This window comes from Plutella xylostella, chromosome 19 (assembly GCF_932276165.1).
Source record: "Plutella xylostella chromosome 19, ilPluXylo3.1, whole genome shotgun sequence".
NCBI classification, from domain to species: Eukaryota; Metazoa; Arthropoda; class Insecta; order Lepidoptera; family Plutellidae; genus Plutella; species Plutella xylostella.
The window spans coordinates 2,038,131-2,058,450 of NC_063999.1; the positions used below are offsets into that span (position 1 = coordinate 2,038,131).

Genomic DNA, 20,320 nt, shown 5'->3' on the forward strand with positions numbered 1-20,320 from the left:
AGACAAAAATCCTAATAATATAATATAACAAAAAAAGCTAAGCTAGGTCTTAATGCATGTATGCTGTATGATTTGTTATTATAAGTAAGTAAAGCACTGAAATTATAATGATTTTCTTCAGCTAAGCTTTAAATGAGTAATCAAGAATTAACGCCTACGGCACACGGTGACTGACTATGACTAAATAAAATTATGCTCGTAGATCACAGTGCTAGTCAAGACAAACTAGAATAAATCTATGCTAAGTATTAGGATTAACGGGTCAATAATAATTATACTGACTTGAAGGTCTATAATTTTCAGATTACGATGTAAAGTAGCAGGTATATAAGTTACGTAAGTACTTATAGGTACATATGTATAAGTATGAATGTACTTATACTATTAGCGTACATTGAACTTTCAGATCAGGGAATCTCAAATGAGTCCAAACAGATAATAGTAAATGATAAACCCACTATTAAAATAAGCTTCGCGAGAGCAGAGTTTATCAGTGAATAATTCAGTAGGTATTAAACACAACATTAATTAGGAAACAATAATCAAAATAACAATGCCATAATGAACATCTTGAAAAGGATATCTTAAAAAGGAATCGGCAAAAACCGAATAGCCACCGGACATGATGATAAATGATGATGATGACTATTCTCGACCTCGCCTGGAGGGTTACTCTACCCTGACAAAAAACGAAAGAACGAGAGCTGTCGTGCAATCGGCACGTTTAATACAACGAGGTAGAGTCGTGGCTCGCGCAGCAGCGCTCTGAAACTTAGTTTTTCGTCATATAGAGTGACCCCGTGAGACGAATTTGTCAAATATTGTGACGTCACCAGTGAGGCGCTACCACGAGTAGTTTCTACGACTATACGTAATCATTGAGGAGTTAGTCATCGCGACATTGTGAGAAAGACCTTTGGGAATCACCCGGTCGTTTTAACACTTGCTATTTGAACTCAGAGTGAGTAAATAATTCTATCATTGACGATATGTGATTGGTTTATCCAACTTTTTTTGAAACTTTTTTAGGTCGCGGCAGGTATTAGTAGGTATTAGAATAAGCTGTAGTAGATTAGTTCGGTACTTACTTACTTACGGAGTTTTCAGCGATTCATACATTTTGTGTTTAGGAGGATGATAGAGACATGGAGAATTTGGATCCTACATAGGTATGTATATTTTATTCAAGTTGAAGATAGGTACTTCTGTGAGAAATTACAAACGATAAATTGTAATAATCTTTTCTATGTCCCAATTGTTTTTGTTGCAAAGTTAGCGTTGTGGGAGTCATATGAACTAAAAAATACAGTACAAACTTATTTTACTTTAAATTAGAAGAGCCTTCGGTTTCCCCGATGTGTAAAGCTCTTTCGCTATTCGTCAGAAATAGTCATAATACTTGTTAATAATGTTATGACAACGTCACAATGTCAATGTCACTGGCTGACTGACTAAACGCTTCTGTAGAAGGCGCGTGCGATGAATTAACTTTGTTGTCAGAATGTAGAGTGTCCATGCATTTTGTTATCATTTTATGGATTTTTATATTCCGTTTGTGTAGCAGGGAGGTTTAGTCTCTAAATCGACGCACGAATAAACAAAAATAAATTTCAAGCAGTAGACGACGATAGAGCCGTGGTGGTAAGCAAAGCGCTCCGAAGCTTCGGAAAAACAAAACTGCAGAGCTAAGGTACCATGACTCTAACTCGTGCCGAAGACTAGGGTTTCTCACCAATTCGAATAGGATTGGCCATTCAGATTACTTAGCTATCCACATGAACATCTACCACGCAGTAAGAAACTTTACCTCGTTGTCTTCTTACGTCTTAATGCCGATGTCCCATCATGTCTAAGCGCTCATGGTCATTCTACCGATGGATGATCGTCCAATACTACGAGATGTTAAATAAATACATACATAAGCCGTCTGGAGCAAGTTCCCAGCCAGTGTGTGAGCGCACGCGCAAAGCCCGCGACGCGTTCTAAATTTAAATTTTAAATTCGCATTCGCAATTTTTTTTTATAACCGTCTCGATCGGTGAATAAAAGTTTGTTTGTGTTGTTTTTGCTGTGGTGTTTGCGTGATTTTGTGATTTTTAAGGTGTGTATTTTAAGCTTAGCACTTGAAAATACCTGTTTTAAATGTTTGCATATTTAATAAACACGTAAATTATTATTATATTTTTTGGTTGTATCTAAGTACCTACTTGAAAAAAAGTTTCTTTCTATACTTTACGTCTGTTGTTCTGCTCTTTAGTATAGGAACAAGTAGGTAGCTATAGTAGGTTCATACCATACTCTTTCAAACTTTTAAAAAGTTTAGTCTTTTACAATCATTTTAAATTTTGAAAGCTACTTATATATAATAATATTGTTTACAGAACGACAATCATTTAAGCTTAGGTTATCTTTCAAATCTCGTATTTATTACATAGGTATATTGCCCAAAACTGGTCCTATAGTCCTACCTCTATACCTACTTGGTGAAGTTGAACACTAAACAGGTAGAGTACACCATTGGGTTTAATGTAATTTCAGTAGCATCTGATGATGACTTTGGTAAAGCTTTGCTTTGGAAGTTATGGATTTTTGTACAGTTTTGAATGGATTCTTTTACAGATTTCTAGGTTTGCATATAAATTGAGTAGTTAAGTACCGTATTGTTTCTGGTCGCTTATGAAAAATCACAGTTTGGCTTGAAAATAAACACCGAAATGGTCAAAATTTATAGCGTGAAAATATTACAAAAACGTTTAGTTTGATATAGTGAGATCTTCTAATGTAGAGTTATAAAACCTTTATAAGTTTTTATTAAGTACTATAATTATTTGTAAAAAAAACTGTTTTGTTCTGTTGCGACTTGACAGTCTTGCGACTATGGTAAAAAAATTAACAGCCTGTATTACTACAATAACTAAGGTATATCTAGGTAGGTACTTAGGAATAAAAGCTCCGTTTAATGTGTTACTTTATGGAAAGCAATGCTATATTGCCTACATCCTACATTTACAGTACTTATTTATACGCTGAATCTTATTTATCAAGATGTAATAGAAGCGTTCTACAGTAACAGTTACAAAAGCTTTTAAAACTTGTTCACATAATATAGCTCACACATATAAATTATACTTAATGTCTAAGGTAAGGGTAAGGCTAATTAAATTAAAATTGATAATAAATATGGTAGCTGTTCAAAAAGAAGAACTGATAAAATTTCGAAAAGTAAATAACTAGAAAATTTTACTCAATTTCTATTATTTCATCGTGACTGCTGCGGCTAAAATGATGAATGAGTCAGTTCCCCATTCGCCTGCATCGCGGTACAATAATAGAACTCGCACACATTCGCAATTTCGCATATTTCTACCTTGATTCGATCGATATTAAAAACGATTTACTACGTCCGATTTTATTAAGCAGTATTTTTTATGAATCGTTAAAATATGTTCACACCTGTTTGTCTAGTTTTTATGGTTGGGTTATATATTATGTAAAGGAAGGTGAATTTAAACTTGTGATGGTGTAGGTTTATCGCTTACCTATATATGATCATCCATTTATTGGGTGATCATTGATATAAACATATTAATCCATAATACCTACATCCTGAAAAATACCAAATGAGGCGTGAGCTAGGTATACCTCAGTACAGTAGTTATTTCATGATAATGATAAATTACCAAAATTAATGAACCAAAATGACGGATATAGGCATAGAATAAGGACAATGACCTCTTGATAGTATTATAATATTATTATGTGTGTTTGATAAAATATTTACGTTTAAAATAAGGAAAACTGATTTAAATTTTGTACACTTGGCAACCAACTGTATTGAAGTCGTTGCCTCAAGAATGTAGGTATACCTACCTAGTGTTTGTGTCAAACTACAAAATATTTTTATAATGTTAGACTGCCAATAAAATCTAGTTTATTATTCTCGTAAAAAACTTTGAAACGAAACTTTCTCATAAATGTCTAGATTAAGAATGAACTATGTATACCTAATAACTAAATGTATTGCCACTTATAAATAATCGAATGAAAAAAGAGGTGCATGTCTAGTCCCTGAAACCACCCCAAACTTATAGATCACTAGCTGTTCCCGCGAGCTTGGCTTCGCCTTAAAAAGTTGTCCCGTGAGAATTCCGGGATAAAAAGTAGTGTATGTTCTTTCTCAGGGTCTAGACCATAATATATGTATACCAAATTTCATTCAAATCCGTTCAGTAGTTTTGGCGTAAAGGAGTAACAGACAGACAGACACAGTTACTTTGCATTTATAATATAAGTTAGGATTTGTAAATAATGCTGTTGTTAATGTTTACATTGTTGAGTACTTAACTAGGTCCCTATGTAGGTTTTTTCGTTAATGTGTTAAGTAGTCTAACTAATCAACATCGGTATCAACTATTTACTTAAATCGTTTTTTTCAGTTAAGAAAAAATATTTAAAAATTTAAAAGTGCATGTCAATAGGTATACCTGCCTATTTCTAAATAGAATATTATTTATTTGCACACACAAGAACAGTAGAAGTTTACAAAAAAAAAACTTGTTATAGTTAAAAGCTACTACCGATTTGTACTAACGATTTTTGAAGACATTATTTAGGTGGAAGAATAATATTATATATTTTTTTGTCGCAGTTAGTAAATCTATTCAACAATGGAGCCGCTGCAAGTGGACATCGTGCACTTCTACCCCGCGGACAACGCGCAGCCGCACAACACGAGGAAGTAAGTCTAAGCTCGAATTTCACAATAGTCGGATAAATCGTAACCAGGGAAAGGTTGATCAATATACATCATCTCCATATTAAATTCTTGACAGATGTGTCAAAAGCCAAGTAATAATCCTTGGTATTTCTAGAGGCTCTAACCCACTATGTAGAAATTGGCTCTTACGACTGTTTTTTAATCTCAGATACTAAATTGACAGATTCTGAACGGTTCATCATAAATAAGTCGATTGTCCCCCGATTAAGTGACCGTATCGTTCTATTGGCGGGACAATCGATTGTTGATGAAGCGTTCAGAATTTGTCAATAGAGCATCTGAGATTAAAAAACAGAATAACACGGCAAAGCTCTGTAAGGTAAGGTTTGTTGGTCAGCGACGAAACTTTTTTGATACTTAATTCGCGTATTAATTATAAGAGAGGAAAAATTTGAAACTAATTGAAAAAAATATACTTACATTAGCGAGGATTGGCTGAAGATAACTATAAGAAGTTGATAGGTGGTAGAGCTTAATACCGATCAAAAACCATTGTGCATTACTTACTAAGGTCAAAAGAATTTATAATAACAATGAAGAAATTCAAACTTACACACGACCTGTTTACACATGCATATAAACGCGTAGGACTGAAGCTCTTGCCTATGATATATTTACTACGAATGATCATCAGGCGGATGCGAATATAATATTTTTTTACAGATAAAAAATATAATTCTTATAAAAAATATGTTATGTACTTACATATTTCTAAGTAAGTATATAATCATTCATAACATACATAGGTTAGGTACTCGTACTTATACACAAGAAATAAAGTAGTTAAACGAATTCTTTAAAAATAATTATACGTATACGGGGAAAACACTTAGGAGGTACTTAGCTAACTAGCTAATGATTTCAAGCAGCATCTTCGCCACAATATTTATAAATACACATTTATAACTGACCGCTAGCTGTCTAATCGTATTAATGCGTTCACATAATATATTATTATACACCTCTTATTTAAGCACATGGTAATACGCCACACGTACATTTATAGTACCATATTTATGTATCTTTTAGTCCATCCATCCAAAGGTTGTCTTATAGAGATCGCTATAAGCAGTTAAAAGTCCTCCTTTCTTTTAATGTAAAATTGTTGATTACCTATATCTTCGGGTACACATAAAGAGTACTCTATCTATCTATCTATACCTCACTTACGAAAGCTCCTTTCGTACCCATCACCTGCTATCTCCACTCGCTACCCCCCTGCGCCCCCCCTCATATGAAATTTCCTTTCGTGCACCCATCACCTGACATCCCCCCTGTCCCCCCAGATACGAGGTGGTGAACGAGCTGAACCCCACGACGGCGGTGGTGCGGCGCGGGCAGCCGTTCAGCGGAGTGGTGCGGTTCAAGCGGCCCATTGATGAGGAGAACGACGTGGTGCAGCTCGTGTTTGTGCTGGGTGAGTGATGGGTGAGCTGTTTGGCTGTGGTGAGAGACAAGAGCCATACGTTATGCTGAATTTTGCGTCCGAGCAGTTAGTAAAGTCCCTACACAGACTGGATAATCTTTCCACCACCACAAACTACCAAAATCTAGAGAGAGTATGATCTGAGATACGTAGTGTTGACGAGCCCATTATGGACTACTTACGTAAATGTGGAGTAGCAAATGTCCAGTAGTTGACAAGGATTTTAGGGATTCTAGACGGCATCGGCGCTGCTGATAAACAGCTGTCTATACCCCCTAGATAGAATAAAAATCTTTATTAACAATCCAACAGATTCTTTCTATCAGTAGGAACTTAACAAGACAACAATAACCACAACTCCTGGACTCCTTTTCCCAGGCGAGAACCCTCCTGTTCTACTAGTAGGAAATCAACAAAGTAACCATATCTCATATTTCCTTGCCAGGCGAGAACCCCCAGCTGGACAAGGACACGATGGGCTCGGTGTTCATCAAGCGGGAATCCGTCCCGGAGAAGGGGATCTGGTCCGCCCGGATCACCGATGTGCAGGACGACAACATGATGTTTGAGGTTGGTACTTATAGCTAAGAAAAAGGTACTAAGTACACCTGGTTTGGTCAGGTTTAATGAAAATTCACGAAAAAAAATCTGGTTTGGTAGGTACATAGTATAAAAGCTTAAGAAATTGAAATTCCATGTTGAAGCCGGTGCTGAGTTACCCTCAGCACTATTGTAACTAGTATCTATTAGGTGTGCCTAATTGTTAATGAAGATGGTTAGGTTTTGTTAGGTGTGCCATATTCTGAACCTTTAAATTGGGCTTAACAAACAGGCTACCTTACTACTTATGTAAAGTAAATATAAATACAATGGGTCAAGTTCTTTAAAGGCAGTCATATAAATGACCAATTTATTGTAATGAGCTTAAATTGGCTCCAAATTCTTAAGACGGTTTAACACACAAATAAAACAATCAAATACCAGAGCCAAGTATAAAATCGGATTACATAATTAATTAGCTATAGCTTGATTCTACTTACTTATAATTTATTCTATATTTGTCTTATATACCTACCTACTTATTATACATAATATATGTATAGGTAGTCATCCAAGAGACATTAAGTATTTTCATAAATAACCTTTACTTTATAGAGCACATTTTTACTGTATTTTAGTTTCTTAAGTTATTTTTCATTTAGTTAAGTATTTAGTGTTAAATAATTATGCTTATATTTTCCTTCAGGAAGTATTTACCTACGTGGATAACTAATTTTTAAATATATTTTATTTTAGGTCAAAAGAAACTAGTCTTCTTGTTGCACCGACATCGACATCACGTTTATGCAATTACATTACTTATGTCAATAATTATGCATCGATAATTTCAAAGTCATCACGGCAAATTTTGCATAATATTCCAATTTACTGTTTTTTGCTGCTGGATCACAAAAGATTGCATAAGCAGATTTAAATTATGGATGCAATAAAAGATTGAGTACTAAATACTAATGATCATGGGTGTACATACTCGCCTACTTAAAGTTTAATAGAGAGATTGCTAGAATGTTTAGTCTAGGTATTTGACGAATGAATACCTCTACTTACTTCTACTAACATACTTATATACTATCACTGACACTGAGAATACATCCTTACTAATATTATAAAGAAAGTGAAAGTAACTGTGTCTGTCTGTCTGTCTGTCTGTCTGTTACTCTTTCACGCCAAAACTACAGAACAGCGGAACAGCTAGTAATAAATAAATGTATTTGCTTACAACTGTAACATTTAAGTTACCCTCCACCGACATACCTAAATGTAACTCGAATATTGGCACTAACAGTGCTCAACTGAACAACTCAAATCGATAGCAATTTTTATGACAAGTGACTACGTTGGCGCTGTTCTTTTTCCATATGTTTGTGTAGTATCATACAACGCTACCTTATTGCCACGTTAGGCCGTGATAGATAACTAAAAAAAAACTTATACTTACTCATGGTATGCTCTCCATCACCAGGTATCCACCCCAGTGACGCTGCCAGTGGGCAGCTGGTCCGTCCGCGTGGTGACCCGGCGTAGAGGCACCAACCTGAGGGAGGTGTACGACTTCGAGTCCGACCTGTATATACTGTTTAACCCTTGGAACCCTGGTGAGTACTTTCATCTGGTGTAGTGGTTAGTGATCGTGACTGCTATGCGGAAGGTCCCGGGTTCGATTCCCGGGTGGGCAGATATTTGTTTAAAAGACAGATATTTGTACTGGGGTCTTGGGTGTCCGGTAGCGAAATTTCTGCCACATTTATAGTTAAAATACCATACATTTATGTACTTACAGAATATAGCTTTTCATATTTAGGAAATACCTATACATTTATGTAAGTAATAATAATGATTTAATGTTTTTTACTATGTCGGATAGGTAGTTAGTTGCACAAATAAGTTTGTTTTCTTTGTTGCTGTATTGGCGAAGCATGTGAGTTTATTTATAGAAGTGAACTCAAATTGTTAAAGGCGTATACGGTACCTATAATGTGGCAAGTTACTCGGCGACCCTCCTTGCGGGGTGAAAGAAGTGGCGGGGGCGAGGTAGCACGACATGCTACACACGTAGAAAAGTGTGCCCGGATTAATCTCGCGATAGCTTATAACTATTTCTGACGTAAGTAAAATTTTATTCTATGACTGTTCCCGTAAATGTCATATTTTGCTTAAAATTTATAGTTTGACAGCATTAAAATTTGGATGTTTACCTTCAGAATATCTACCAATTTGAATTTATTTATGTAAAAGTGTTTTATTTTATAAATCAATTTCCATGTCACTTTCATGTTCACTCTCTGTTTGAACTTGTTCATCGTCGTCGTCATCCTCATCTTCATCATCGTTTTCATTAACTTCAATTATACATCTAAGACAAAAACCAAAAAACATTATACCTACTTTGAAGTATAATGTACTAGAGTACGCCAGTCATATTAGTTCAGTGTACACCTATAATATTTTATGTTTAATTTACATTAAATTATAAATAAACAATAACATACCTGTCCAATACATCGTCAAATACTCTATCAGATTTATAATATTCGTCTTATTTTTTTATGACATGGTCGTCACAATTTCTCCACTTTTCAGGGGAATAATTAGAGAAAAGCAACTCTAAGTATTTTATCTCTTTATCTAAGTTAGAGTCAATCGACGTTCTTGCGAGCTCGTCTTTCACGTACCGCCACACAAGTTCAACAGGATTTAATTCCGGGTGGTATGGGGGTAGGCGAAGCACGATATGACCATTTTCTTTCAAAATTTCATCAATTTTGTAATTTTTCTCTGTGTTTTGCTCATTAATTACTTTCATTAAATCACATAAATTTTGGTTGCTTTCCTAGTTACAAGAACTGACAACTGACGAACTGTCATATGGACTTTTCGTCTTTGTTGTTTACTTTTTCGTATCTGACTGCGCAGTACCAACCTTTAGCCGCGTAGCATGACTGATCCGGTACGCTGTTCTACAAGAAGCCCCTATATTGAGACATTATACGATTTGTTGTTTTTAACGTTATTTTGTTGACGAATTATAGATACCTAATAATAATATAATGATAATATTAAAAAGGCCTCAACACTCATCCTAAGACTAATGGTCTCAGGATCAATGATCTGATGTGGGTCGCACTCAAATTATGACAGAATATATAAGACATGTGGCCGCCTCGGCTGCGCGGCCGAGACTGCCGTAACAATGACATGCAGTGCACGCGTTGCCCTTCCCCGCTACCCTCCCGCTACCCGCTGTCGTCTTGGGTACCTCGTCCCCTCCGCGTCTTTCACCCCGCAAGGAGGGTCGCCAAGCAACTTGCCAATCTATAGCCTTGGTTTGTGAGTACCGTACAAATTGATAAATGCGATTTTGAACTTGACCCTTTGTTGTTGTTGCAATAAGGTAGGTATAGGTAGGTACCTACCAAGCTAAGGAGTAACTAGGAAGTAGACTTTTACAACTTAATGTTTAAACTGATCTTACATAGATACCTGGACCTGGACATACCCAAGGTGTACCTAACTATAGGTAGGGTTAAAAAGTTGGTTAAAATTTGGGTCTCTACTATATTGAAAAACTTGAACACGTGTAAATATTTTATATTTCATTTCGGTTCAAGTTCCAAATATTTTCTACTTATACCACTGAACAAAGTCATGGGCTAGTTAGTGAACGGCTAGTGATGAGAGCACTGCCAGGCTTTAGGGCTGTAGCTAGCTGAAGCAGACTCAACCACCGAAACGAATTTTAGTTATCTTTTAGGTTGTGTATTATCTTTATCATGGTAAAACAGAGCGCGGTACTAGCGCGCGTCAAAGCGCTAATTTTACGCAGCGCTATGAGTGCTATGAGTGCTATGACGCTAAGATGTGTTGTACTACTATGGTAAAATACCATCAAACAGAGCGCCAGCTAGGCGCCAGCGCTAGCAGTACGCAACGCAACGCGGTGTCAAGGTAGCGCTCTGAGGCGCGTTATAACGCGTCTTGTTAGAAAAAGCCTTTATGATCCCAAAAATATGTACCTACTAAACTCTTGATCTTGTCCATGCTCTTCATAAACATGCCCCCCTCTCCCCAGACGACCAAACCTACATGGAAGAAACAGAGCTCCTGCAAGAGTACGTCCTCAACGACGTGGGCAAGGTGTGGGTGGGCCCGGCGCGCAGCAGCCGCGGCCGCGCGTGGCTCTTCGCGCAGTTCGACGAGGCCGCGCTGCCGGCCTGCATGTTCGCGCTGGACAGAGCTGGCGTGCCGTTTCAGCAGTAAGCTTGGGGTTTTTTATGGGGCTTTTGGTATGCTTTATAGTGTCAGCACATGCTGAGCAGGTGCCGATTTGACGCTCTGGACAGCAACCTAGTTTGTTTGTTTGTACTATGTTGTATTTATTCCTGTATTGCTATTTTTTTGTTGTATTCTTTTTCTTTTTATTTTTCTGTTTTTGTTGTTCATTATGTCAAATAAATGTTTTCTTTCTTCTTTCGCACGAAATGAGTAACTCCTCGAGAGACGTATCACCAGTTCATAGACCAGCACACTTTTCAGCAGTAATTTTGGGGTTTTAATGGGGATTTTGGTGGGCTTTGTAGTGTCTTATTCCGCTTCAGCACGAAAGGGGTTTTGAATGGGGACCTAGCTATATATACTCTCTATGTCTTTGAAAGACTCCTAGAATCTAGAATGAGTTAGGTACCTATCACGAGTTCCTGCATAGTCAAGCACACCGTGGCATCATGGGCGATGCCAAATATCCAGGATCATTATTATATTATTTTGTTTGTGTCCGTTGGACTGGTATTGTGCAGCTAGTGACTTTAGTAGTGGCTAAGATGAGGGCTTAAACCTACATGGAAGACAAAATTCAATTCCCTCTCTCTTCTTCCAGCCGCGGCGACCCAGTGAAAGTCTCTCGCGCTATATCCCGCATCGTGAACTCGAACGACGACCAGGGCATCCTGATTGGTCGCTGGGACGGCCAATACGAGGACGGCACGGCGCCCACCGAGTGGACCAACTCCGTGGACATCCTGCGCCAGTTCCTGGAGACGCAGCAGGAGGTGCCCTACGGACAGTGCTGGGTGTTCGCCGGGGTCGTTGTTACTAGTTAGTATTTGGACGTTATGCTGTAGCAAATAGTAGCAATCCGGAAAAAATTATTCTGGTATACTCCAATGACGAATAATGAGGAATTAGCGTGCTGCTACCGTACCATCATCTAAAATTAGCAATCAATAATCCTTACAGTCCTCTACACATCCTCATCCTCCCTACAAATCCAATCAGCTCTGGTATTTTATTGCAATGCTGCTAAAGGATTGCCCATTGCTAATGTTAGATGATGGTATAGCAAGGCTGCGTTAATCTGACAACATCGTATATACTCGTAAGTAGCTTCATAGTTAACAGACTCTCTATCAGCAAGTTTCAGTGCCTGTTGCATACAATTAAAGGCAAGAAACTTGCGTCGTGTAAATTACGCTAAAATATGCCTTAAAACCTCCTCTTCTCCTTAGTCTGCAGAGCCCTCGGCATCCCATGCCGCGCCGTCACCAACATCGTCTCCGCCCACGACGCAAACAGCTCTCTCTCAGTCGACAAGTACTATACGGAGAATATGGACGACCTGGACTTTGACCCGAACAACCCTGAGGGGGTCGACTCTATCTGGAACTACCATGTGTGGAATGATGTCTGGATGGCGAGGCCTGACTTGCCGGCTGGTGAGTCTTTATGTGCTATATTAACGTTTGGGATAAGAGCACCATACTCGTATTATAAGAGGACGAGAGAATGGCAGTAGCCTATCTCTATAAGTTTACTAGTTGTTTCGCCACAGTATATGGCTGATGAAGATCTTCTATCCTATATGTAGTATAGTAGTACAAGGGATCGTTATGTGCAGGTTTCGGTGGATGGCAATCGATTGACGCAACACCCCAAGAGAAATCTTCCGGTCTCTACCAATGTGGTCCAGCGCCTCTAGAAGCCGTGAAGCAAGGGGTGTTGGGCCTCAGCTATGACGTGGGCTTCATGGTGGCGACAGTCAACGCTGACCTGATGCGGTGGAGGCGAGACCCTGAGTCGGAGACCGGCTGGAGCATCGTGGATACTAAGAACTACTAGTGAGTATTACTTGAGCTTTTGACTGTAACTACCTAAGCTTCACTTTATCAGAAGATAATATGCATACGGATTACAGGATAAGGTGTAGTTTCTTCCGCCTTTAAAATGTCACTTTTATTTTATTTTATTTATACTTTATTGTACAATATACTATAGTAATAATGTACAATCAGGTGGACTTAATGCTAAAAGCAATTTCTGCCAGTCAACCTGCAGGGGGTACAAGATGACTTTTCATATTCCTTTTAAACTATCTTCGACTTCATTGGCTGAATCACGTTTTGAAGAAATACACTGAAAAAAATCCACCTGCCATTGCTGTTCCATATGCCACTGAAACTTTTCCATTGCTCGTGAGTTTATTTATATAAGCTCCCTCACAAACCAACACCGCTACTGTCAACTCTAAAACCACCACTTAAAACCTTTTAATTCCCCTCAGCATCGGCAAGATGATCCTAACGAAGAAGCCCTACGTGTTCGACCCGAACGGAGACGAGGATCGGGAGGATATCACGCACCAGTACAAGCACACGGAGGGGTCCGCCTCGGAGCGACTGGCGCTCATGAACGGAGTGAGACAGAGCGAGAGGGCTAAGAGGTGAGAAGGGGATGGATACACTTTTCAATCAAGGAATTTTCAGGGTGGAGAGAAATAGAGAAAACGTGCACGGGATAGAATCCTGTGACAACTTACCCACAAGTCACACGGTCCACGGGAGACGTTACCCGCCCGCTGTTCGTGGTGTCATTGGCTAGTCATTGACTAGTGGGGTAAATGCGTTCTCCTGTGATGTAGATGACTACTAGTCATCAGATGACCTAGGTACTACATGCAATTGGACACACTATTCATCTCTTTCTCCCTTACATATGCCCTAATTACCCGATAGTCGACCCTTACGACCCCAAAATTGCCAAAAAATTATACTGTTTCGAAATGATCAAATAGTTAATATACATATTTTGTAAAAAATCATGAAATGCCTTTTTTACTGCTTCTTCTAATCAGGTTTCTTCGACGAACGAATGTCGAAAGTACTTAAAATGCCCTATTTTATAGTGAATAAGTAGGTACATAACATACCTATTACATAAAATGTTACATACCGGTCAAAATCCTTTAAGAAAAACTAAGTTTCTACAGCACTTAAATTTAACCAAAACAATAAACTTCCCTTTATAAATAAAACCCCTCTTTCCCCAGATACTACGCGGTGCTCAACAACACGAGCAGCGACGTGCAGTTCAGCCTGCGCGACATCGACACCGTGTTCATCGGCGAGGAGTTCCGGATCTGCGTCGACATCACCAACACTTCCGACGAGGTATCATGTTCTGTCCATTGAGAGGGTACACCCGAGTCCGCATTGGTCTATACTGCCCTACAATACCTACCTATGTGGTGTCCAGTAGAGACAGTTAGTTAGTACTATACTGAGGATAGACTAGGTATATGATTCTATATGAACACTCGGTGAACGGTACAAAAATTTACTGAGCTTTTGATGATGGTACGAAAATACTAACTGTGCTGAATAAGCATGAATGACTGGCCACATAGAACAACGAAGACAGAGTTTAGGTCATATTTTTTCTTTAGTTGGTGGTTTAGGTTTCTTTTCTATAATGTAATGACCATGATAATCAGTCATGTCGATAAATTTAAAGCTCATGCATAAAAATGGTTGTTCTTTCCAGGGTCGCAACATAAAGGCGGTGCTGTCAGCGACCAGCATCTTCTACAACGGAGTCAAGTCGCAAGTCGTCAAGAAAGCTGAGGGGAAAATCTTTGTCGGACCTGGGAAACGTAAGACCTTATTTTTTTTTTGTTTTCCTCGCAGATACAATGTTCACAAATATACCTAGTTGAGTAGTTAACTACTTACCTATCCTACCTGAATACTTTGGAAATAATATAAATCATACTGGATGAAGCCTAAATGAGTGCGAGGGCGTCATCAATTTATTCATTAGCGACTTTTGAGAGCAAACTGTTTAGAAAAGGTAACTACTATCTTTTGTTGAATATGTAAAAGCTCTAAATCCGATAGAATGGTACAGCCTGAAATCCAGTAAGAAAGACCTATCGTCTTTTAGGTTGCAGTCCAAATTAGGCCCAATAAACGGGGAAGAAAACCAAGTGAAACTTTGGCAGCACAATCGAGTGTGCCTTTCAGGTTCTGATCAATGACATTATTAGGGAGAAAAAATGGCAATTGAGCCATCAATTAGAACTGGGGAATCAGGCACACTCGTCTAGGGCACCATCTGTAATGAGCTTTTAGTTCTTCTCCCCATTGGCCCTCAATTTCTACTCTAATTCATCTCACAGGCGAGGAGATCAGCATCCAGGTCACCCCCGAGGAGTACCTGACGCGGCTGGTGGAATACGGCAACCTGAAGATCACGGCGATGGCCATCGTGGACGAGACCAAGCAATCCTGGGCCGATGATGATGACTTCGCCGTGCTCAAGCCTATCATCTCTGTTAAGGTATGGATGGAGCTGCGAGGAAAGTTGTCTTGTCACTACTTTATAAATAGGAATCTTGTGTGAGTGGGGAATGCTAGAGCTGGTCTAGCGTTTGTAACTGAGGTGATGGCTAGTCAGGTTAGCGGCAGTAGCTGAGTGTTTAGGGTGCGCCGGACAAATATAACAGTTGAAGCTTATTCGATGAAACTTTCTTTACTAAAAAGTCCTGTACCTACTCAAACTACTCATCTCTACGCACGTGTAGGTACCCTCAGCAGTATGGTACCCCCCCAGAATAAATTGCCAGGTTGTAGCACCTGTTGCTATCCTATAGGATAGGTGTTTATTTTTAACTCAGAATAAAATATAGATTGTGGAACTATAGTGCTTGTACACAAAACTGCGTTGCGACGTCGGGGTCGTTGAAATACTCTACGCTAACCTCGGAAAAATAACAGCGTGGCACCATCAAATAACCTCCTCTTTCCCCCCACAGTTCACAGACGAGCTCCTAGCCAGCCAGCCGGCCACGGTAGCCCTCTCCTTCATGAACCCGCTCGACGTGCCCCTCACCGGCTGCGAGTTCCGGGTGACGTCATCAGGCATCTCGGGCCGCACGCTCGCGCTGCCGATAGAAGATGTTGGGGCTAAGGAGCTGGTGACCGGGCAGATTCCGGTTATGCCGCTTGTGAGTGATTTCGGTTGTTATTTTTGTTGGTGGCTTGCTTGGTGGAGAGTGAAAATTGGTTTATTTTCGTTGAAAAACGTTTAAACATCAAATAATGCAATGGACAACATTTCATTTTCTTTACCCTATATTTTTATTAGCTATTCGGAAAGTTTATAGAAAATTAGTGGACCCGTATTTTTTTATTTTGTATATACATTAAGTTTTGCATGTTATTTTTAACTTTAAAGTTAATTATTTTAAAACCGGAAGTGACGTCACATATTAGGCTCAATTTTTATTTTTGTCTATTGCCTGAGTCTCGAAAAAAAACATAAATGACACTGACAAGTGACATTTAAACTTTATTTACATGGCAACCAACAAATGGGTCATTTTCAAATGACATTGATATTTCGGATGATGGAAAGTAGGTACTTATCATGTAAAAAAATAAGCAGAAGCATTTTTTCAACTGTGTAGGCGGTGGCATGCTCTGGGACATATTATATAGAGGTCATCTCTTAATAATAAATAAAAAAAATAGTCAGAAAGTGTCAGAACAGAATTAATGAAAATGACCCAAATAAACAACAACGTCACGATAAAACGTCAACGTCAATCAAAAATGAAAGTGACAGTTACTTTATTTTTAAATCTATGGGCTTTGATCACCAAAATGCATCGCACCTGATGCATGACGACATCAGCACTTTTTTACTATTTTATGATTTTCTCTAAAATGATACATCCAATAAATACAATAACATTTTTTTTGTGGCCTTTAGAGCTAAATCTCGAAATGGTTTTCGATTTATAGCAGCTTTAGTTTTTTGAAATGTTGTCCATTAAGATCAGTATCTCTCTTAGTTTCTCGGGGAAATCAGGTGTGAGCTTTTACGGAAGAGAATTATATGTAGGTCTAGGTTGTTGGGCATAAATTTTAGGAAACCAATGATGAGATGACATTCTTTGCAGCCATTTATTTGGGCCATAGGTAGCTACATACTATCATTATTATAATTTATGTAACCTTCGTATAAGCACGCATATTTGAAACGGTGTAGTATGTATTACCTCCTTATTTTACTTACCATTTCTGTTTCAGAAACCCGGCCCCATCAATTTTGTGGTGACGTTCAAGTCTAAAGAACTGAAGGACATCAGCGGCGCGGCGAGTGCTGAAGTCTTTGATTAAATATATATTTATACATATATCATGATAATACTATAATTTAGCTCTCTTCTTTGTACTAAGGATGTAATGTTATTGCGAAGTATTTTTTTATACGATAATCAGTTTATGTTGTGCTGTATGTTAAGTTTATAGTTTAGATTTTATATGAAATTAATTTTATAAGTACATAGATAATTATGTACTTAGTACCGTAAGCTTAAAGTAAACTGTTGGGTATATTGATATGTGCCATATACTATTATATTTACTTACATTTTTTAAACAACAACAAAAAATAACAGGTAGAAACTAAATTATTTTTGATATCCGTTTTTTAGACCGTAGCACATTATACATAAGTGCAAATTAAACCTGTGCAAATGTATATTTTTCAATAAAACATCAGTTTATTTAAGAAACAACGTTTATTTGGTTGAGCCCTCAACCGCATTTGAGGATCTTTCATTACATTGCTTACACGACACTAACCGTAGGCATATCTGCAGATTTTAACTTCAATGACAAATCATAGAAAAGTACGAAATATACTAAAGTCGTTATTTAATCTGCAAATATGACGGTGTACAAACTATAGTTGTAACCTAAAACCGCTTGACATTTTTTCTAAATCTATAGAACCATGCATTGAAATTTCTTTTATACAAATCTGTACAAAAGAACATAGAATAATCTTGAGAAGAAACTCTTGAAACATCACCAATTCATCGCTCATCACGTCTTAAGCTTAAAACTAGGAAATTCATTCTCTGATATTGTAGTTTAAATAAAAAAAAACTCAACAAGCTTGGTATTTTGTATATAAATAATATAACGATTATGTATATTTATAAATTATCATTATCACACAACGCACAGGGATTTTTATACATTGATATAAGTTGTTTTTTGTTTGGATGGAAACAGAAAGGAACTCACCTTATAAAATGCAAAAAAAGTATTATTGATTATCATCTCTTTTTTATCCTATATAGAATGATAAATATTAATTATTTGGATTTGAGGTTAACACGGTCGCGTAATAAAATGTACAGTACAGGTTATAAATATCTATAATTTAGACTCGTTTTGTACCAATATTGACCTAAAAGTTAATTTCATAATACTTCAAACTGAGATAATTATTCGTTTAAAAAACAATTTATTTTAATTAAGTAGGTATTTAAAATTATTGCAGTCAGCCTTACGCTAATATGTAACAGTATTTTTCTATTCGATTCCCAAACAATAATATATTAGACTTTTCTACGCATTGCTTATTCAAAAGTACTTAATTGAAATTGTTCAATACTTAATGATAATTATTTGATAAGACTTGTGGTTTTACTATAATCACTTAAAATTTCGATGGTTCAACTGCTACTCATCATATAAAAGGACTTAGGTATATATTTAAGTATTTAGTATTGCTCTAAAAAGGAATGACAGTAAGTAAATCCAATTTTGCTTATCCTACATACAAATGGTGAACTAAAACTATTTGACTTAGTATCCACTAGATATTCTCAATTGCATACAAAACCAAAAGTTTACGAGTAGTCCTTAGATCTTATTCAGTTTAGTTGAACGCCTTAAAGTAGCTTTTACATTCTAAACACCAATGGCAGTGGTTTGTGATTGGCTCAAAGCGCACTTGACATATTATTATTATTATTTATGTAAGCTGTATACCGTTTACCCTACACTAACTACAATTCCTTCAAAACTACCCATCAAAAGTCCAACTAAAAGAAAACCAGGAATCTAATTGTAAAAACAAACTCACCTATCATCTATAAATTTATCAGGAACGGTCCTATTGTACCATTTCGATTGAGTAATCGGCAAAAAATTACACAGCCCCAGTCTAATCCCTAAAAATGTTTAATTCATAAAAACAGCTGAAAAATTAAACAATAAGAGCATTGAACACAAAACTGCGATGCGACGTCACATCGTACAGCCATCTCACTCCCACTCACACTTACCCCATAGGATAGAGCGAGACGTCACGCGTATACACTGTTATTAGTAATCTTACGGAATTCTGACAGTTATCAATTTTAGACAAATCAGAGATCACAAACCTTTTTGGGCTGGGCACTTTTTCAATACGAGTCTGGACATCTGAGACTATAATATATTTTTTTTAGTCCCTGTATCCATTTTATTAAGTGCGGCGCTCCAAATTAAAAGGGGATTTACCTACGGTGAGAAATAATTACCGTACCTACCTAAATATATTACAAACAGTGAAAAATACAATTAAAGATAATCTCAATTATCTTATATAATTATCGCTGTCGTAGAAAATATATCTAAAAACTTTCGATTTTTTTATCATACAATATCGTGATTTTCGGGATGTAGGAGAAAAATACCACAATTTGTACATTTACTACATACTTAATATATTATTTATTAAGATAACATTAGGAGAAACAAGATTATACATAGGTATAGACGAACATAAATTTGAGCAAACGAAACTTAGGTGTTTAAAGATTGTGCCTAAAGAGTTTTAGACGAAACGAGCCTTATGCCACATAAGTCTTGGCAAAGTGATGGTTCGACCAAAAAAGTTTAGACCATACGAGTTATGCGAAATGAGTTTTGGTCAATAAAGATTATGCCAGATGAGCGGAACCCGCCTCCAGCATCTCCATACTGCCTTCCTAAGCTTGGACCATTTCCCACCACGCTGGTCCACTGCGGTGTTGGTGGGTTCACATATGATCACAGATGTTTTCCTTCTCCGTAAGAGCGATGGTATACATTGTACTTAAATTCAAAGAACTCATTGTTACCTACATGTCAGCGCCGAGATTCGAACCCGCATCTCTTGCTTGAGAAGCGGGCGCTTACCCGACTGAGCCAGTGAGTGTTCCGTACAAGTATACTTAATTACCTGAGGTAGTTTTCCTTTTAATTTCATCATAATTATGTACATCTATACGAAATATCAGCTTGATATCTTTACCCGTTTCCGAGAAAAAAGGTGGTAACAACAAAGTGTGATCTTATAAGGGTTCCTTTTTTTCCTTTTGAGGTACGGAACCCTTAAAGAGAATAGTGACAATCGGATCAATCGTTTCGGAGATATGCGTGGACAAACATACATACCAACAA

At 37.5% G+C, this 20,320-nt stretch overlaps 1 protein-coding gene across 1 annotated transcript; it reads left to right on the plus strand.

The window, feature by feature from the left end:
* The first annotated feature begins 1,931 nt into the window (after positions 1–1,931).
* On the plus strand, positions 1,932–19,012 carry LOC105392287 (hemocyte protein-glutamine gamma-glutamyltransferase). The gene is made up of 15 exons (XM_048628020.1): positions 1,932–2,101; positions 4,649–4,738; positions 6,064–6,194; positions 6,649–6,773; positions 8,227–8,359; positions 10,834–11,017; positions 11,638–11,855; positions 12,266–12,472; positions 12,655–12,874; positions 13,318–13,476; positions 14,083–14,203; positions 14,577–14,685; positions 15,211–15,371; positions 15,847–16,038; positions 17,126–19,012. The coding sequence occupies exons 2-15, from the start codon at positions 4,668–4,670 to the stop codon at positions 17,213–17,215; spliced, it is 2,121 nt and encodes a 706-aa protein (XP_048483977.1). The 5' UTR covers positions 1,932–2,101; positions 4,649–4,667; the 3' UTR covers positions 17,216–19,012.
* Positions 19,013–20,320: the final 1,308 nt, after the last annotated feature.

Excerpts from the sequence above, each read along its gene's own strand:
- LOC105392287 (XM_048628020.1), top strand. The coding sequence starts at position 4,668 with ATGGAGCCGCTGCAAGTGGACATCGTGCACTTCTACCCCGCGGACAAC. Across the intron at positions 11,856-12,265 it reads CGCCGGGGTCGTTGTTACTA|TCTGCAGAGCCCTCGGCATC; the intron begins GTTAGTATTTGG and ends TCTTCTCCTTAG. Across the intron at positions 16,039-17,125 it reads AGATTCCGGTTATGCCGCTT|AAACCCGGCCCCATCAATTT; the intron begins GTGAGTGATTTC and ends TTTCTGTTTCAG.